At 42.2% G+C, this 20,149-nt stretch overlaps 1 protein-coding gene across 1 annotated transcript in view; it reads right to left on the bottom strand.

The window, feature by feature from the left end:
* LOC146811733 (syntaxin-4-like) overlaps positions 1-20,149 on the bottom strand; it is a 390,796-nt gene that overhangs the window by 136,209 nt on the left and 234,438 nt on the right. Inside the window, exons 4-7 of the mRNA XM_085618728.1 lie at positions 13,473-13,547; positions 13,271-13,341; positions 9,315-9,423; positions 1,909-1,982 (exon numbers count right to left, since the gene is read on the bottom strand). Of these exons, the coding sequence (XP_085474854.1) occupies positions 1,909-1,982; positions 9,315-9,423; positions 13,271-13,341; positions 13,473-13,547 (329 nt within the window). The remainder of the gene's footprint in view (positions 1-1,908; positions 1,983-9,314; positions 9,424-13,270; positions 13,342-13,472; positions 13,548-20,149) is intronic.

The following is a 20,149-nucleotide window of genomic DNA, read 5'->3' on the forward strand; positions in this document are numbered from 1 at the left end:
CTGCGTCCTCCATGTATGCTACTGCACTTGTGTTGGCAAACTGTTCAACATGTTCTGGAACTCTGTTTCAATAATTTGAGCAACCATGGATCAAGACCTGTCTACTGCATCACCATTAGCCTTGTTCTTCATGTTTTTCTTCACAGACACAGCTGACCCCTTGTGTCCATTGTTGCTATCTGGCTGCTTGGAGGAATGAGTTGTTCTTGGTAGTCAGGAAGGGAAGGTGCTCAAGTTCTCAGATCCCACTTGGTCTTGGAGTACTATTTGTAGGCTGAAAGAGACTGTTGTACATATAGGCAGCTTCAAATTTCTGTGTGGGTCCACGTGGAGGTTTATTAATTTCCTAGAAACTGGTATCCAATCACTTGGATCTTCTGCAAGGATGCCAGGTAGAGAGGTGCCAGGTACACAAAATATTTGCTTCTGGTATTGTGGGGCCAACAGTGCTGCTTGTTGGGTCTTGCGCCTTGAGTTTCTCAGTGCCTCTGTAGCATGAATGCATGCCACCATTACAAATGGATTAACCACAACCGCGGCGAGGCAAATGGTAGGCATCCAGATGGTGGCTGACCGTTGAGACACCACCCAGTGTTGGTTATATTCCACATATTTCTGGTGTCTTGAGGGAGACTAAATCAAGGCAGATTTTTATCACCCAACAGCAAATTACATCTACATAACAAAAACGTGCTAAGAGCCCTATATTCAACTAAGTCAGATAATTAACAAAAGAATCATTATTACTGAAACCAACCAATGATCATTTACTGCACTGAACAAAGACTATGAGAACACACTTGTGATTGGACTCCCAGAATACTGCTGACAACCGAAAATGGGAGGGGGGGGGGCAGCACACACCTGCCTGCATCTGTCATACTGGAGAGCAGCTGGTTAAGCCCAGTTATTGTGTTTGTTAGCTTATTACACATGCCAAAGAGATCTGTTGAATCTTAAAGACCAACATGTTAAACAGAACCTAAACTCTCACAAACACTCTGTTGTTAATAAACATGTGCAGGAATGAGGATATTTGCCTCAAATCTTCAAGCTTCTATAAGCAACACGTTAAGTCCCACGAAAAGTCTTCCCTTTACCTTGTTTGGTCTCATGTACTATTCTGAAAACTGATCACCACAACATTTCCCTCTTAAGGAAGCACCTAAATCACACTGCAATCAGTACCAACACTGAGCGCCAAAAATGAAGACTGAATCACGGTGGTATAACCAGCTATTCTCTAAGCAAATGTTGTTTCATGTACCCTTAAATGGGGAAAAATCCTTGCAGAATACATATATTAATAGCCTAACAAGTGTTTATCCAGGCTTTGCCTTGCCATAAACTGAAGCAACGTATGCACAAGTATTCTATCATTCTAAATGTATATAGTAAAAGGATCTAAAAGGAAATTTTGTTTGCCATGAATTGATGGCAGAGAGCACTGGAGAATTTACGACTCCTGAAAACACATAGCAGGCCATCAGATCTACCAGAAAATCGTGCCACTCTGTCTTATTCACAAGTTAAACGTTGAAAATTGGAATAGGTCTCCATTTTGTTTTTTTACCTTCTCATTTGCTTACTCCAAACTGTAACATTCGTCACATTTTAAGTCTGTGTATATTTCCTTAATATTACTGTTTCAAGATGAGTATTTGTCTATAAAGTGAATTAAGAGCTCTTTTTTTATATATATTAAAACATGAGTATTCATTGTTCTTCTAGTTTTACATGCCATTATGGTTCTGATCCCAGTCAAGAAATACCATGCTATTTAAATGGGGACTGGGATACGTATCAAGCACAGCAAACTTACACACATTGGTTGAGACGGGAATGAAATCATGTGCAAACAGAGGCATGGAAAGACATCATAAGTAAGACCCAGCACTTGCCCCTTACGTTTGCAGTGAAGACAGATGACTGGCCGGTCTCCAACATCTCGTCCAGCTTTTCATCCGTCACGTCTACGCCCGCTACAGAAAAAGACAGTAAAGCACATGACTGAAGGTTTTGCATGCAACACAAATGTCCAGATTGGTAGACCTGAAGAAAGTGTTAAACACAGCAAGTCTGCTGTTGCATGCCACCATCAATGTGAAGTGTGAGGTGCTACATTATGCACAATTCAGCACTGGATCATTCATGCCTGAGCCAAACTGCAGACAGATCTGTCATGGAAGGACACACAGTCCGAGATCAGGAAAGCTGGCCTTGTTAGGGGGAGGCACTAGTAAAGTGCCGTTGACATACAGGAAAAGCAGTAATTGCCCCTCCTGCTGCAAACATCAGCTGTTGATGCACAATGAGAAAGAGAGGTGAAGGTGGTAAGTATGGAGAGAATCATTTGTCTCTCCTGCAATATTAAAGAAGAAAATTGAGCTACAAAGAGAACATTGCATGGAAGTAGCCCTGGAGTCAGAGCAACAGCACAACAAGTTGAAGAGAGCAAAGAGGCCAAATAAATATATGGAGACAGGTGAATTAATAAGTACAGCCCCCAGTGGCATGCAGAGCATTACAAAGTAGGATGACCTTTGTCCAGAATGCAAAGCAAAAAAGCTTATTTTAGGTTCGCACGGAAACATTACCACCATCATGGATTAAGTTAATGCACTGATACAGTTAGAACTATGATATACATTGCATTTCAGGGGATACATTCTAACCCCACTACATAACTCTCATGGTACATCACCAGTTAAATCTATTCGTAAGTTGGTTGATTCCAATTAGGCTAAATGGTGTATAATGTGCTTTTTGGAACAGCTATAGGGAAATCTTTTTTCAGCTGATGAACAAAAACACAGAGTTAAATGCAAAAAAAATAAAAGTTATGAAAATAAACGAAAAGGCTATCCTCTACAGGTTAACTCCAAATATGCATATCTTTTAAACTTGCGGTGCTCAAGAAGCCTGAAATAGATGATCTGTTACAGAAAGATCTTGTAACAGGTTTTCTTTTAAGTTACTAGTTTTCAGGTAGAAAAATCTGTCACAGTTTGGGTGCTTTCATGGGGTGGAGGGTCCAGCAGTTCTATGTGACCAAGAAAAGTGTAATAATTTCAGATGGATTGCTCCATTGCTGAAGGTGCACGAGAAGTTAAAGTCTATTTTGTGAAGGAAATCTGGTTCTCGCCCCAGAACTACTAAACTGCCAAAAAACTGATTCCAAGGATACATGCCTGTAAGCTTTGGCACGGATCAGATAAGGCACACGGAAAGAAAATGTGAAGAAACTAAAATTGTACCTAGAGACCCCAAGTCTTTTTCATTAAATGCATGATCCAGGTTTGATCTCGAAATTACCAAAGAAATTCCGTCTTGCGTCTGCTCTCTTTGTACACCTGATTCCACTTGTTACCATAGTTTGTGGATTCCATTAAAAAAGCAGATTGCATTGCCTGTCCACCTCTGTTCCAGGATATCTGGGCATCATTGCATACTTCTCCTTGCCGTCATTTGCTGCAGCGGGGCATTCATTACCCACAGTTTGTTAGTGCAACAGATGCTTATGTGCTCTCAAAGAGCCCTTGGCTGTTTTATGCAACTTCCCAAGTTAGAACTCATGATTTTGTGATGTTTGGACACATGGTAAGTTAAAATCCACTTTACCTTATCGTGCACTTAATTTCCTTGAAATCTTTTCACATACTTTGCAATGTAACCCTCATATATTATTCACTGTTGCATCCATAAACCAAGCACTCGGAGTGTACAGTTAGCACTATAGCATTAGGGCTTTTAATGGAAGGTGGCTACCGCACAGAAGCACGTGATGAGAATTTGAATATTCTGGTGAGTAGAGTTAGCGGGGGCTTCACTTGAAGTTTCTAGAGCAAGCTCATATAATATCACCATAACCAGTGACTTGTACGTACGGTGGGAGGTTAGAATAGAGGTGGCGGACATTTTAGGAGTCAATCTATCCAGTACGATACTTGGGGAGATAAAACTCCACTGTTTAGATTCAATGCAGAAAAGCGCTACTGCACGTGGAAGTGGAATAAACTATTTGAAATAAGAACAGCAATTGCTTCCTAGGAAAAGCAAACTAGGCACTAATACATTAGGGAAAACATTAAAAAGGGTTGTAGGAAGCTGGCTCTGTATATACTATACCAAAATGAGGTATAGTGTGCACAGAGTCCAAAGGTAGGCAGAGGTAAAAGTAGTTGGCACCTTACTCTCTAGTTGTGGTAGTGTGGGCGAGCAGTAAGGCTTTATCAGAGGGTAGTGCTAAGCATTTGTTGTACACACTCAGGCAGCAAATGATGTCACACACTTGAAGATTGAACTCAGACCAATTTGTATGTATAAAAAATATGATTTCGTTATTTTATTTCTAGAAGGGAAGTGAAATAATAGTTTGCAAAATCTTATGCAGTGATTTACAGTTGAATGCCAGTTCAAATGCAGTTGGTTGAATAACAGATAAGTTAACAATTCGAGATTACTTTTCAGTTACTTTACTGTGCACGTTACTTTTTAGATTACTTTTTAAGTTACTTATGCTAATCAGTGTGATATGCCTAGATATCACACTGAGACATCTCCTAGACAAAAGGTAAGTAATTCATTTTAGTACATATGCAGTTTTTCAAGTTTTCATACAAACCAACTCCACACTTAAAACAATTTTCAAGAAAGCAGTCAATGCAATCCTATGGGAGAAAATTGAGTTATCAGTTTACAAGTAAGTAGTTATTTGTGCCGGTTCAAATGCAGTTGGTTGATTTGCAGGTAAGTCAACAATTCGAGATTACTTTTCGGTTACTTTACAGATTACTGCACATGTTACTTTTTAGATTACTTTTTAAGTTACTTATGCTAATCAGTGTGATATGCCTAGATATCACACTGAGACATCTCCTAGACATAAGGTAAGTAATTCACTTTTAGTACATTTGCAGTTTTTCAAGTTTTCATACAAACCAACTCCATACTTAGAACAATTTGAATTTTCAAGAAAGCAGTCAATGCAATCCTATGGGAGGAAATTGAGTTATTGGTTTACAAGTAAGTAGTTATTTGAGTGAGTTGTCATTCTGGGGTTAGAACTAGGGTTCCCCCAGGGTCAAGGATGCACTCTCAGAACACCCTCAGCGGTACAAGGGCAGCCGGTGCTGAGGCCCAATGTTATCCAACGGGGATAGGGGTCCTCCAGTTTCTGGCTGCTCATGAGCAGGCCATAAGGTTGTGGGAGCAAAGCTCCTGGTGTTGGGCTCAGGGCACAGGGGGATCCAAATTAGCACCTAAAGTACACCGGCAGCGGCGCAGGGGCGGCTGGGTGCAGGGTGCTGTTTTGGCGTTGGTTGCCCTGTTGATTTCAATGGGGATTCTTCAGTTGCAGCAAACACTGCAGGCTCGGGGACAAAGATCTTCTGGAGCTGACCACCGGTTGGAGTGGTAAGTTGGGATGCCTGGGGATGCTGGGACACCGTCGTTTGGGCCACCCAAGGCTGTGGGACGTTGGGTGCAGGGGTGTCTTGAGGCATCGGGTTTTCATACTAGCTCCAGCTGCGGTCAGGGGGATCCTCCAGAAAGGGGCTGCAGGTGTTAATTGGAGATTTGAGGCAGGTCAGAGATGACCAGACCTCAGGTCAGGATCACCAAGAAGACCTCCTCGTGGAGTTGGGCCACTCAAACTCAGGCAGTGTGCGTCGGGTGCAGAGTGGTGCAGACTCGCGGATTTGGCCAGAGCCAGAGTCTGTTGTTGAGCAAATCCGGTGCTCACTGGAGACAAAGTCTTGGTTTTGGAAGACAGGGCAGGTCCTTCGGGTTCTTGAGGGCTGCTGGCTGCAGAACACACCGGGATTTCCCTGGAGCAGGTTCAAGTTGGGGACAGGCCGGTAGGGTTGGGGCCAAGATAGTGAGCGTCCTCCTCCTCTTAGTTCAGCACTGCTTCTTCGGTCCTCCTTCTCTTCTTCTGGTCGGTTCTTCTGAGGAGGCAAGGATTAGGGTTGCCCCTAAATACTAGATTTAGGGGCTTTGCAGGTAAGTAAAGTTAGGGACCAATTGGTCCCTTCCTTAGGCTGGCCACACCCCCTATTATGCCACCCTCCAGTGGGAGGGGGGCATATGCCTCTCTCTGGTTGGCTGGGTCCCCCCATCTGCAAGATGGTGGGGACTGCGAGTTGTGCTTCGCCTCTCCTCCCCCACCTGAGTGGTGGAGTTGGCAAAGGTGGAAACACCTCCCTTCCTCACTTGGTTTTCCTGCCCAAATTGGGGGGTCAGAACCGGTAGGGGCCAGCTGCTGGAAGCAGCAAATGGCTGGGGTAGCTCACAAAGGCGACGGGCAGTTTTTTTTACAAGGGTAAACAATTATATTAAGACGAATGTATTGAGGAGAATCAATGGGAACTAAGCCTTAAATACTTTTTGAAGAAGCCTACCATCTTTTAACTGACTTGCAAAACCTTACACGTGCTCCTATCTGAAGTCTTTGTGGTATTTGACGGTGACTAAGACAATTTAGCTCTTACAGAACAATTGTTTATTTTAGTTTGTTAGATTAGAATTCCTTCTAAGCTTAAGTTCTTAGTTTTGTGTGTTGTGAACTGACAAAGTATGGCTGCTGTCATAAGTCACAGCCACCACTATTTCAAAAATGAAAAAATAGTACTTGACTCATATCTTAGCATCATTTGTGGTGTTAACCTTTCACCTGCAACAAAGCAAGAAGTTCTGACATAATCTGGGCATTGAAGAAAGAAATATCTATCCAAGTATAGCAGAAATAGCAGTAGGTAATGTGAAAGGTCTGGCATAACGCTGGAAAGTGATTTAGGGTCATACATCAATGTAGTTTTAGAAATAGATAAATGTTTTGTTCAACAGCAATGAAAAACCGAGAGAGTGGGAAAATATCTTGCTTCACCGACCAAATGGGCAAAAAAATCTAATATGGAGATTTGGTACTGCCCCGAATAAAAAGTCAAAAACTCTTAACAATGTACTAACAATCCCAGTAGATGGCAAAGAAAGCCGATTTATAAGAGGCACAGGAGGTAACAAATAAGAGTAGCGCAGAGGGAAAAGTAGCTAGGGTTAAAGGCATGAGTGTAGAAGAAAAGACTAGGGTAGTAAAAAATAGTATAGAATCAGGAAAAAAAATGATTGCAAGTTTGGATGTGGACACACTGCACAATTTACAATAAAACGTGTTGCTTTACGAAACATTCCATGTGCAGAAAGTGTGGGAGAACAGGCAATTACAGAAGCATGTGTAAAAGTGAAAAGATAAAACAAATGGCAGTACTATAAGAACGTAGGCGTACATTTGTTCTACAGTTCTCTGTTGGGCAAAAGAACGCTGAATAATGTGATCACGGTGTACTAGTTAACAAGACGTGAGATAGCGGTTGGTTACAAAGTTTTAACAGTACTTGATGATTTGGGATCTTCTTGCACTTTCATAGGAGAATCAAATAAAAACGAAAATTACAACAATGAGCTACTTCAGCCGGACATCAATCACAATGGGTATGTCTAAACTAAAATAGACTTAACAGATTTTACTTGTATAAAAATCAGCTTCAAAGAAATGGAAACAGTGTGAAAAGTGTACATGGTCAAGTGGGGTGACAAACTCTTGGGCTAGAAACATCAGCATGACCTTGGTGTCACGGTGAACTACAATGCACCTCAACAAGCAATGTTGGTCTCGCTTTTGGAGAAAGAAAGGTATCGATGGAGGTAATGGAGAGAATTAAGAAATGTAGGTTAACTGTCAAAAGCGAAGAATGCCAGTTCTGGGTGGATACAGTAACTTATCTCAGCCACAAGTGACATTACTGGATTAACCATCATTTATATGCACAGGAAGTGAGATCACTCCTGCAGGACCTAGTTAATGCTGGCTGCAGCATAGAAGCGCAGTGGAGACTTGCAGCGGGCATGCCAAAGGCCAGTGTTAGGAACCTTCATCCTCTCGTTGCTGCTCCACTGCGACCACACAATGCTGCCTTGTTGCACCACACAACACTGAGGGAGCAGTTCTATTCCACTTCCTGTAAATTTTCATGCACTTACTGTAGGAAAATGGGTTTCTGTTGCAGTAATCCCCTACTTTTTGCCAGATTACTGATCCACTTTGACTTGATGTGCCCTGGGTCCTTCCCAATCAGGTTCCCAGGGCCTGTGTTTTTTCCCCAAAACTGTATCTTTGTATTCCCAATTGGCACCTCTATGGCCACATGTAAGTCCCTTGTAAAAGATACCATGGGTACCAAGGGCACTGTGGCCAGGGAAGGCCTCTAAGGGCTGCAGCACAAGCGACCTGTACCGAAAAACACGCACCAATTATTTTCCTTCCTAGGCTTAGTCGAATAATATTTTGAAATTTTGCCAGCTTAGTACATTCAACAAGATCACTGATAAATAAGATAGAAATATGACTAGACTGTTGATTGCCAAGCGACTTACAACGGGGTCAAAAGGAAATGTGAGAAATGAATACATTGGGGCATTTTGATGTGTGAATGCAGTATACTGGGCTTGAATGCTGTACTTGTTCAGGTAGAAAACGGAGAGAAGGTGCTGGCATTTGTGTTCTGCTCTCTCAAGATAGCCAAAGGCAATGTTATGTACCCCAATATAGGCCTAAATAGCTAAATGACCTTTCAGGGAAAGTCTATCATCTGAATAGAAGTTTTAAACAGCACGTTGCTCTGGATGACAACAAGGACTTTTTTCATTAAGATACACAAATCGTAGTCAACACACTCGTACTTATCCGATTTGAGGGGGGATTTTCGCACAAGGCCTTTTGTCCAAGACGCACAGAAGGGGAAAAAAAGTAAATCATCAACACCAGCAGGTTAATAGGGGTACTCTATTTTAGGTGTGGATGCTGCTAGGCACTCTTCAGCGCACTCTACATGTTCTCAAGAGGACTCTGGGGATGTTCTGCAGAATCTTATTCTGATTTTCTATGCAAAAGCCAGGAAGTGGACAACCATCTTACCCATTCTGGTTTCAAAAGGAGATGACACTCCTTTAATTGCCATTTGGTAGCCTGGGCAAACCCACAATGTTGAAAATGTTCCAAATGGTTTGGTTTTTGTCTGGTTACTTTGACACTCTTCATATATTCATATTTCTGGCTTATGTAACGATATCACGTTGCCATGGCAAAAGCTCATGGTATGCAGTGTTGTTAAAGATACTCTGCCAGACATATCTAGAGAGCTTTTCTAAGTTGACGTATTCGCCTCTCATTTTTTCTTACAGGAAGACAACATCAGACTAGTTAGGAGCTTTGGGTAACTGAGTGGGAAAGTGAATGTTCATGATGGGGCACTTACTGATTTCCAGCTGACGGTGGATGCGCTTCACGTTCCTGTCCCGGTAATGCGACTGTGCAACATTGCACTTGTTGATGGTTTCTATGAACTGCTGTGAAAGAATGCCATGCTGCAAGGGACAGAAAGAGTAGTCACAGGGAGAACAGGATTCCAGGAAAGCTAAAAGTTATTGCTTAGTCAACATAAGATGTGAAGGGAGCACCAGAGGTGCATCAAGTTATTCGGAGTAGTTGTATTTTCAAAAGCGTTGTAGCAAAAACTAATAGACACAAAAACTAGAAGGAAAGTAGAAAAGAGTTTAATTTTATTAAAAAGTGAAAATTACTATATAACAGCACATGGGAAACATGGATGGTATTGCAGACAAATCACACAGAGGAAAACAAAAGAGAAGGCAGCCAACAGCCTTTCTTTTTAAATGGTGACCTTCCCCAATTTGTCCTTGTCACAATTACCAGAATTGTTTTGAGAGAATATTGATCTCCATAAGGACATACTACTGGAGGTGGGCAAGCAAACAATAGCTTCAGTTAAACATCTATCTCAGCTACATCTGAATGTTTCAGTCAGTCAGCCAAAATGCTTTATTCGGATAAAAACCCATAAAAGATATTACATCACAGCTAAATAGTATTGATAATACTGAACAAAGATAAAACTGTACAATATAAAATCGATAAAATATTAATGATAAATACAAAGCATAATAACAAAATATCATGATTAGTTAAAAAAGACATCAATCCTTCGATCTTTTTATGACTCTCAGAGCTCGAGATACAAAGCTAATGACAAGAAGACAACAATGCTTGTCAGCTAAAATATGGAGATAATGCAAACAATTCTGTATAAGATCTAAAACCAAAGGTAGGTAAAAATGGTAATAAATATTGTTGTCTAAGGTAGTAATAGAATGTTTTGTTACAAAGAGCCAAGCCTGGATTCCTTATAAACAGATGAGTCAGAGTCACAGAAGCTTTATTCGATTGATATGTTATTCAATTATAAAAGCACATAAGAAAAAAAATATGTACAGTAGGTGAAAATTAATTAAAACAATAAAAATTTCATAATTATTATAACACAGTCCTCAGTACATATAAAGGGACATAAATATGAGGCTAAAAATCAATTAAACATGCATAAGCTTCCGATAGAAAAAAACTTTGTTTTAAAAAGATCACGATTCTAAAAACACTATGCTCATTGTCAAGATATTGCAGCGCCTGAAAAGCTGGTTGACATTGGCGGAGACCAAACATTTTTTTAAACGGGCACTATGTACAGTTTTCTTAAGTGGGTATACAATTTACAGAAGAATAGAACATGAATTGTTGCTGAAGGTTTCTCGACCAATCATTCATCTTTGGTAATGACACTAGTCTGTGAAAAAACACCAGTCTAAATCTTGTTAAAATGAATCTATCGTATACACCAGGTACAAAGGTTAGATAAGGTTGAATTTTAAATGTGGTTAAAATCATCTGATTTTGGAGGACAGTCGGTTTAATAAATCATTTGTCATTCTGTGGCTTTCCAAAAGCAGTGGCCCTTCTCTTCTCAAGTCCTTCCTTGAAATAGTCCCAAGTGAACTCGGGTTATTAAAATTCTCCAAACGACCAAGGTCATTTAAGAAGTTACGTACATACGCAATCCAGGGGATGTTCAAAAACCATCAAGTTTACAAAAATCTAAAATAATCTCCCGATTCAATTTTGCCTCTTCCTTAATCCAGAGCCTATGCCATAGAAGGATAGGCTCTAGCTTAATTAAATCAGAGATAAAGGTAAGCCCCAGTTCTGCGTGACATACGGTAGAAGTACTACTACTTGGGACTGATAGAAGGTATTTGAGAAATGAGTTCTCAACATGCTGAATTTTTTTCACATCTGCTAGCCCCCAGAGCCCTGCTCCATAGGAGGCTAATGAGACACACTTGGCCTTATATATTTTTATAAGTTCCACCGGTGGTCTTTTACCCAATCTTTTAGCAAAGTTAATAAAGGCAGTGGTGGCTCTAAGAAAAGCCAGTTTCTTGGCGTCAATCGCTTGCGCCCATGCGTCACCGTGCCTGAAAAGAATCCCCAGATAAGAGAATTTGGCAGTAGCTTCGATCTTTTGTCCTGCAACAAACATTGTATTACATTTCTTTATCCTACGCCCACAGTGCACAGAGTACTTTTTAGACGTATTTACTCTCAAGCCTAAATTCTTCATAAAATTCGTGAAGCTGTCCTGCAGCCTCTGAAGGCCCACCTGCGTTCGGGACATCAGAACTGCATCATCTGCGTATAAGAGTGCTGGGATGGGTCTCCCAGCCAGGAGAAGGACAGTCGTCGTTATTTTTAAGTAGGGCCCCTTCCAAACCATTAATGTAAAGATTAAAAAGGAAAGGGGCCAAAACACAACCCTGCCTAACACCACTATTTATCGAAAAAGCGCCTGACCGTTCCCCATTAACCCCACAGCGGACTCGGGCCGTACCTTCATTAGAAAATCTTTTAAGATAATAAATAATCCTATCTTCTACCCCCAATTTTTCTAAAATGGCCCAGAGTTTACTGTGGATCACACAGTTGAAAGTGGCTGTTAGATCCACAAATACTAAAAACAGATTCCCCTTTTTATTTTTTGCCCTTGTGTATTTCCCAATCAGTAATGACAGATTAAGACCCTGTTCAACAGTGCCCAAGCCTGCACGGAAACCGTATTGGAGGTCTGACAGGACAGAGTTTACCTCCGCCCAGTCCTGAAGACGTTCCAAAATGACACGGCCCACAATTTTAGTTATAGCGTCCTACAAAGAGATAGGCCTATAACAGCCTGGATCTTGCTTGTCCCCCTTCTTAAAAATAGGCACGATGGTTGATTCCACCCAGGTGGGTAAGAAAGCCGAGTTACAACTTGTAGACAACACCTGAAGAATGATGGGGCCCCATCGGGGCCCGGAGCTTTGCCTCCCTGGCTAGAAGAGAGAGCCCGCTCTATTTCATCCAGAGTGAAATCTAGATTCACAACCGCAGGAAGAGAGATCAACTGCTGTTTCTCATATTCATTATTATACAAGATATCCGGATTTCCTTCACCTTTATAAACTGCTGAAAAATGGCAAATCCATTGGTCACCAGTAATGGAGACTTCAATGGAAGGGCCAGGATCACTTATGAGGAAAGGCGCCTTAACCGCCTTCCAAAAGGCCTGGGCATCACCTAGCAATGAGGCTTCGTGTAAGGCTTCCCAAGCATCTCTCTTCAGTGTAGCTTTCCTGTCCCTAATAGCTTTCCTATATTCCCCTCTAGCGTGTCTTATATCATTTTGATTTCTTGGTATTGTGTGCAACACTTTTTTCATGATAGAATATGATTGTGTACACCTGGAGTCGAACCAACCATTAGACTTCCTAGAGCCCCTTTTCTTTCTAAGGAGAGATGCCTAGATTGTACTAGAAATCTCCTTAAAAGAGTTTAAAATACTATCTGGGCTAGCAATTTCACTCAGACACCTCTCGATAGCATCCTTGCATTTACCCATCACATACTTAACTGAGTTAAAGTGAAAGCATATTTTAAAGTATAACAAAATTAATGTTCCCGCATCCGTTATTTACAGCTTGGTCACCTATAGATCCATTGCTAACTCATGTTGGTTTCAGGTCTAAACTGTGAAAGCTTCTGCTCAAATCAAGAGGCTGAACTCTGGCTCAGACTTTTCTGGCTTTCCATTATAAGCAACTCTATTCCTCGCACTTCAAGCCCTATAGACACCCACATCTCAGACCGAAGTTTACTTTTCTGCTTAAGGCCCCACAGATATTCATGCATCTCTCCTCTGAGAACGTAAGGAAACTCCCCCTCTCCTTTGTTATATCTCGGTTTTCCAATGATCAATCTGAGCCCCACTACACCACGCACCCATCCAATTCAAGACAATACATTTAAGCGAATAACCCAATATACCTGTGTCCTGCGTATCCGCAGGTTGACGTCATACTGCCCACTTTGCACTTCCTCTTTACTTGGCTCCATACCTGAAGACAACAGAATGTGAGAGTCACAGAGGATAGTAGACATAAGTCTGTATGGAGTACTTGTCTGTAACAATGCATGTCAAGCAGTAGGTTATGCAGTTATATGGTAGTGCCTGTCGACACCCACTTACTTTGTAAAGTGCCACGGATTCCTTTGGCTAAATTCTTGATCTCTTCCCGGAGGGACTGCAAGCTTTTTTTCAAGCCTATGAAATAATAGAAAAGAACAGAACACTTGAAAAAGTGTAATTCTTCAAAACAAATTAACCAAAAAGAACTCATTAATTTTGGCGATTCAAAAGAACTTGTGAATCTCATAAAAAAGTTTATTGATTTTGCTGTAGTAGCACTTCATTGTTACTAAGGAATCTCTTGCAATGCTATTACAACAACGGCAAATGGGTCAGGAATCGGAAATGCCTTTCTGGAATGGAGGAGGAGGGAGACTATTTGCAGCGCTTTATTACAGACTGCACAGCAGATAAGCATTGTGCACAGATGAAAGCTATGTTGCCCGCTGTGAATAGAGAAAGTAAAGTGCAGGACGTTAGGTAGGGTTCGGAGACTGCTTGGCAATGGCCATTGGCAGAGCATGGTGTATGCAGGCAAGAGTGCTTCTGTTACCAGTGAGTAGCCGTAATTATATTCTGCAAGTATAAGCTTCACAAGAGGTGGCTGTTCCTCAGGGTCCCGCAGGCTTAGCATCTGCCCGCTGTCCTATGTCTGTCCCTTCACTACAACGCCCTGCGTGGCCGAAATGATTACGAAAGCCAAAGCTAGGACCAACCAGTTTCTCATCTTACTCTGAGGCTCTCATTTACAGTTTTTAGTAGTTATTAAACAGAGCCTCAAAGTGTCTCTCTCTCTCTTCTGTCAAAACCCTCTCCATTCATACTAAGCTTTCCTGGGGCAGCACGAATGGAACACTGCCGGGAAACGCTATTCAAATGGCGCTATAATCATATTTGCACCACATAATTCCACTTCTTTTTTAAACCAGTACTTTTGGGGGATGTGGCCTTGGCCACCGGAGACTTAGATGTTGCAGAGCTCACCTCCACCACAGCCATGTATTGCCCATCCCCCGCCCAATACCAAAGATAAAAAATGCAAACTGCAGCACTCTGAAGTCAGGACAGAGTGCAGAATCTCACTGCTGGACAGGAAATCAATATGGATGGGTTGGATTAGCTAGATGTGCATGTGTGACGACTGGGCCACAGAGTGAGCAACAAGATGGCAGTCCACTCTTGAAGATCAATTGCCACCGGAGAAGCAGAACAACAGGGGTAATAGCCACTGACCTTCAGAATACAGCTGTAGTAGGCATAAAACATGGTGCAGCAACTCAAAGTCTCCAACCGGCGAACTTACATGGAGTAGAGATTGTGGGAAAAAGTACATCCACACAGATGCATCACAGAGGTAGGTCACTCCTCGTTTGTAGCAAAAGACTTCATGTGTAAGCTGCTTAGCCACCTTACAGAGACTTTCAATCCGTTTGGACAGATCTCGGAGTAAGACTTACAAGATGTCAAGAAAGAATTCCAAGATTTAGAAGACAGTGTGTTCCAATTGTAGAAATCCACTATTAATGGCTGCATGCAGCACGAACGTCCTCCGTGAGAATTTCAAGAACCTGGAGAACAGGCCCCAACAAGCCAAATTTCACTTGAGGAGCCTTTGGGAGAGGAGAGGACAGAGAACTGGAGGTGTTTGTTCAACACATGATCCAGCAGTTATTGGAACTAAATTATTCAGACTGAATGGCGTTAGAAGGGATCCACAGAGTGCAGCTTTCACAATTACAGGAATCATAAATGCCACCATGAACACACTAACAGGACTCACTTACACACTCCAAAAAGGGCAGTTCGTTCCACACGATTACTGACTTTTTGAGAGTTAATAACACAACATATTAGTAGGGTCACCTGCTCCATATATTATTTGAACCGAACAAACTACATCAAGTTAGGTTTCTCTCGCTGGCCAAGGAAATCCAGAGCATCGCGGATGCCAAACAGAACATGGGCATGCCAGCAGAAAGCCCAGCTGCAGATACAAGAATAATTCCCACAAAGGGGGAGGTGGCTGATAGTGGTGGTGGAGTAGAGAGGGTCCAAACTTTCAACTGATACCATCCGTAGAGAAGAGGCCATCCTGCTAGGTCAACTGGTGAAGATGCACGACACGAAGAACTTATGGGAGAGTAAACTAATGCAGCCTGAGGATTGGAAACCTAATATCCAATAGCACACAACCGACTTAACATCTACTTTTGGGGAACTGGGGACTGTAGGCCAGAGGGCTGGGACGGAGATGAAGGTTAGGGGCACTGGGAACGGAGGGATAAAAGGTGGTGTTAAAGTTCATAAAAATTAGGTTGGCGAATTCCATGGGAGGGAGGCTTGTGAGTTGTTTGCAGTTCAGGGGGAAGATGATGGTAGGGTGGGAATAGGGCACAGAGTTGATGCACACTCCAAGGGAGATGGGGAGACTGATAAACATGAATTAAACATGAATTAAGTCGATGGGCAGGCTGGTTGGGTACAAGGTTGATACTCAGTATAATGGTGGCACACACAAAGGCTAAAAAACATGACCTTATCTTGTACAAATTGGGAGGCCTAAACACATCATCTAAACACCCGTATACCCTAAGGCACAAACAATTCACAGCTAAATTACCAAGGAGCTTAGAAATTTGGTAAGAGTAAAGTCAACAACCCTCCGGATTGCCGAACACTGTTTGGTGCTTATGTGCTATGACCTTAAAAGCATTAATTTCTGGGCAATTACTCAGCAAGGGCTCGACAAACATTACTGCAAAAGACATGCCAAATTGATCATCTAGTTCCATTGAGTTCTAGGCTTCCTGGGGTCCAATCCACTATAAATAAGCACTAAAGCCTTCCATTTTTATTTTACTTCTGGACAAAGAAAAACATGATAAAGCTGATTAATGTTGTGGAGGTTAAGTGAAATATCAGGTGTTTTTCTCAGGACAAAGCGCTGAATCCCTCAACCAGGACAGAGCTACACTTAAGTATAGGTGCAGCAGTCAAAGAGGATCCAACACAGTACATTAAAAAGAAAACATGTCAGCTTGTGGCTGTTTGTAGACGAGTAAGCGGGAGGGGGTAAGGAGCCATGACTAATTGGGCATCTCCACATTCTAAGGCACCCCAACGGCTAAACCCCTCTATTTGGCCAGAGCTTCCCTAAAGTGTAAGCACAGCATCTACTGAGGATCTAACAGTAAATACAACAAGCATTTGCAATGCAATAGGTCTCGCATTTATGCACGTTTAAGCTATTAGTATTGTAAATGACAATGCCTTTTATTTATGTTTTAAAAACTAAAACATAAATACAAGGAATTGGCGTTTACAATGCCAATAGCTCAAACATGCGTAAATGCGAGACCTGTTGCATTGCAAATGCTTGTTATTATCAAGCTTGCGAATGTCACAGAAAGTGTAGTCTGTGCTTTCTGTTGTTTCTATATTTAAAGTCCTGGAAAGCAGCCAAGGGTTTGGGCAAAGTCGCCATAATGTATTTTAAAAACGCCCTCTTACAATCGAAAATATTCTGTCTTGTTTGCAGAAAACAATTTAGAGCGAATTCGTGCTGTGCTTTGCTTTTACTCAGTTTTCGAAATCCCTAAAAGTACCGAGCCTCAGGCCAGAGGAAACTAAGATAATGTATTACATTATTAATACTAAGGTATTACAATTTACACCAAAATAACACCTTTATGTGTAGTATGTAGATTACGCAATAATATGGCTTTCACACAGCAAATAATGTTTATAATTTAATAGCCATTCGGCGAATACATTCAGGGGCCACGCCCTGACAAATTATCAACGGAGGCAGGGGTGGCTCACTCGAGTAGCTGATAGCAGGGGTTTTCCAAATGTATTTTACAAACGGCCCCGCCCCACTCTGCGCAAAAGCATACATTGGCGCACATTGCCCTTGGTTATTTTTCACAAGTGATATTTTGGGCTTTAAGGAGCCAGCCGTAATAAACGAGTTTGCAGGGCTACCATAGCAGTTCACACTCACATAACCTTCCAGGAGTAACGGCACATCAAATTAGATCCCTTGAAACGGCCGTCTTATATCCAGTGACCAATAGCCCTGTGAAGCGTGCACTGGGCACACTCTTAGCCAAGGAGCTACAGAGATGGCATGTCGTGCTCGGGATTCCCAATTAGCAAGGAAATGATGTTCAACCTAAACCCTAGAGTCAAGCTTGGGAAATCAGTAACTCACGCACACAGTATCACACTATTTTCGAAGGCTGCGTGATATGTGTGTGTGAAACCAAAACAAAATACGAACACGACACATTCAATCAGACAATGCGGTAGTAAATATCGTTCTGTAGTGTGTGTGTGTGTGTGTGGGGAGGTGTCTCTGCCACTAGAGAATACCACAAGTGCACTGTGCACAAGTGGCGCTGCGGCTGAACACACTCAGAGCAGTGGGAGTACTTCGAAGCACTTCTTTTAGAGAGAGCGAGGCAGTGTTCATTTACCAGTCCACGATGGCAGATACGATCTATTGTTTATGAATAATGTTAAACAGTCCATGGTTTTGCCATTGAAGCCTGCTGCCCCCGTGTGTGTGTGTTTAAAAGCCTGGAGGTCGACAGTATCAAAGGCAGCTGGCAAGGGCAAAACCTAGGTTTGGGAGCGAGGACGGAAACAGGGAAGGAAGTAGGGAGAGCAAAATGAGGAAGGGAGGGAGGAAGGAAACCAGAAAAAGAGGACTGAGGAAATAGCAGAGCAGCGACGGTGAAAAGGAGGAAGGAAACAAGATAGTAATGGGTGAGTAATTGGGAAAGCAATAGGAGGAACCGGGGCAGAGAAACGGAAGTGGGAGCAGGGAAAATGAGCAGCATCGATGCACAGGATGAAGGGCAGAAGACAGGAGGTAGCGAATGAAGAAAGGGAAAGAAGAAGGGAAGAGCTCTTCATTAGTACTTGCAGCACAGGAGAGATCCGTGCGGCGCACAAAGTCTGCAGCAGTCGGGAAGGATGGATGCCTGCTTCCGGATCGCCTTATCACAGGAGGCATCAGTGGAATATGATACCAATGAGGCGCGGGACTGCACGAGCCCAGCTCAGCCCCGCGCGGACTGAGATGTATCCACGGCTCACCGGGAAATAACTTAGATACCAACAAAGGCCGCCATTGTCCCAACTGCTTTGAAAATTAAAGTGGATGTGGCGTGCCGAATGTAAGCAAGGCACGTCGTAGTGACTGCAGAAGCTCAATAAACAAAAAAGTAGTCCCTAAATGAATAGTTAACAGCCAGCAGCGGAACTAAACTGTAGTTGGTCGGTGCTGCATCCCGCAAAACGGAAGTGACATAATGGATGAAAAGCCAACCATAAGCCACATAAGAAGACCAATGCCAGAATCAACCAATGGCAAGAGACAGGAGAAATTACCCCCCCCATATTTGTGTTTACTATAGGTCTTGCGACAGCGCATGCGCTGTCTAGGCGAGACCTAAGAAAGTACTGGCTAGCAAATGCAGATTAGCAGACTTGGCATGAGTGCTGGATCAGATTAGCCGCAGAAGAGTGTTATGTGGACTCCAACTGGTAAAAGGCTCCCATTTCTACCATCATTTTAATGCTGCAATGATTGCAGGTAAAGGTATGTGCTGATGCAGCTCTGAAGTTCGGAGAATTTGCAAGCCAGGGTTCTACCTAGCAAAGGACTGTGGTACTACATCTTTGAAATCCAGCAATGCTGCAGAGTGCCACCTAGTCTTACAGCACCCTTCTTACTTGCTTATCCATGGAGTTTATAAAACATCACCTACTAACAGTTTGTAGAAGTTCAATCTTGTTCAACGAGTGACTACTATGCAAATGATGAAGCTTGTGCTAATTTGGAGGCTGGCCTAACCTACTGTTGATTGTGGTGTAAATGAAGGTAGGAGTAGCGTAACTATTGTAGGGACTTTCAAAGCGGTAGAGTTAGGTAGGTAGGGGCTAAACAGGATCCAATGGCAGAGGAATTGTTCATGGGGATGCAGAATGGCAGAGGAATTGTGTAAGGGAATTAAGAATCTGTGCTTGATCTGTTAAGCTGCACAAGCACGCTCTGCAAACACTAACTAGTACCATTGATACTTTAACTCATTTCTGATTTATTTGCGTTTTTTTAACACAATAATCTTTATTTGACCTAGATGTGAATGATGAAAAGTTAGCTGAGACTATGTTTGAATTAAATGAATATCTTTTGAATACAGACTAGTTTGGTGTCTTTATTTTGTCCTCATTTTCAGTCAAAATTACTTATAAGACAAACTATCTAGTAACCCTTGGAACTAACATACTATAATGCAGCAATAATTTCAGGCTGCGAATGTCACCTAGTATAGCGATTTAGTGCTGCAGCCTTAAAAGTCTAAAATATAATCAGCCCGAATACCACCTATCAGGGACTATTGTAGCATACCCATGCATTTGCAACAGTGGTAAGTCACAGAACACCACTTAGTAACTGCTTGTGGTACTGCATTCCTGTTCATACTGTAAAGGCTGTAGGATTGATTATGAATTTGCTAGGGTGAAGGATTTCCCAGCACTTCAAGGTAGTCGTCAAAGTGAAAAAAGAAGTAGTGGAACTAATGATGGGGCCAAGAAGGGAGAACGGGCAAGAACTACAAACGTATTAATGCAAGTCAACCTGAATATCCTAAACTAAAGCAATCAACAGAGAGCATCTGACTACAGTGAAACGGCCAGCTGCACTGGATCAATTCATCTCCACA

The sequence above is a fragment of the Triturus cristatus genome, chromosome 7 (assembly GCF_964204655.1).
Source record: "Triturus cristatus chromosome 7, aTriCri1.1, whole genome shotgun sequence".
Taxonomy (NCBI): Eukaryota; Metazoa; Chordata; class Amphibia; order Caudata; family Salamandridae; genus Triturus; species Triturus cristatus.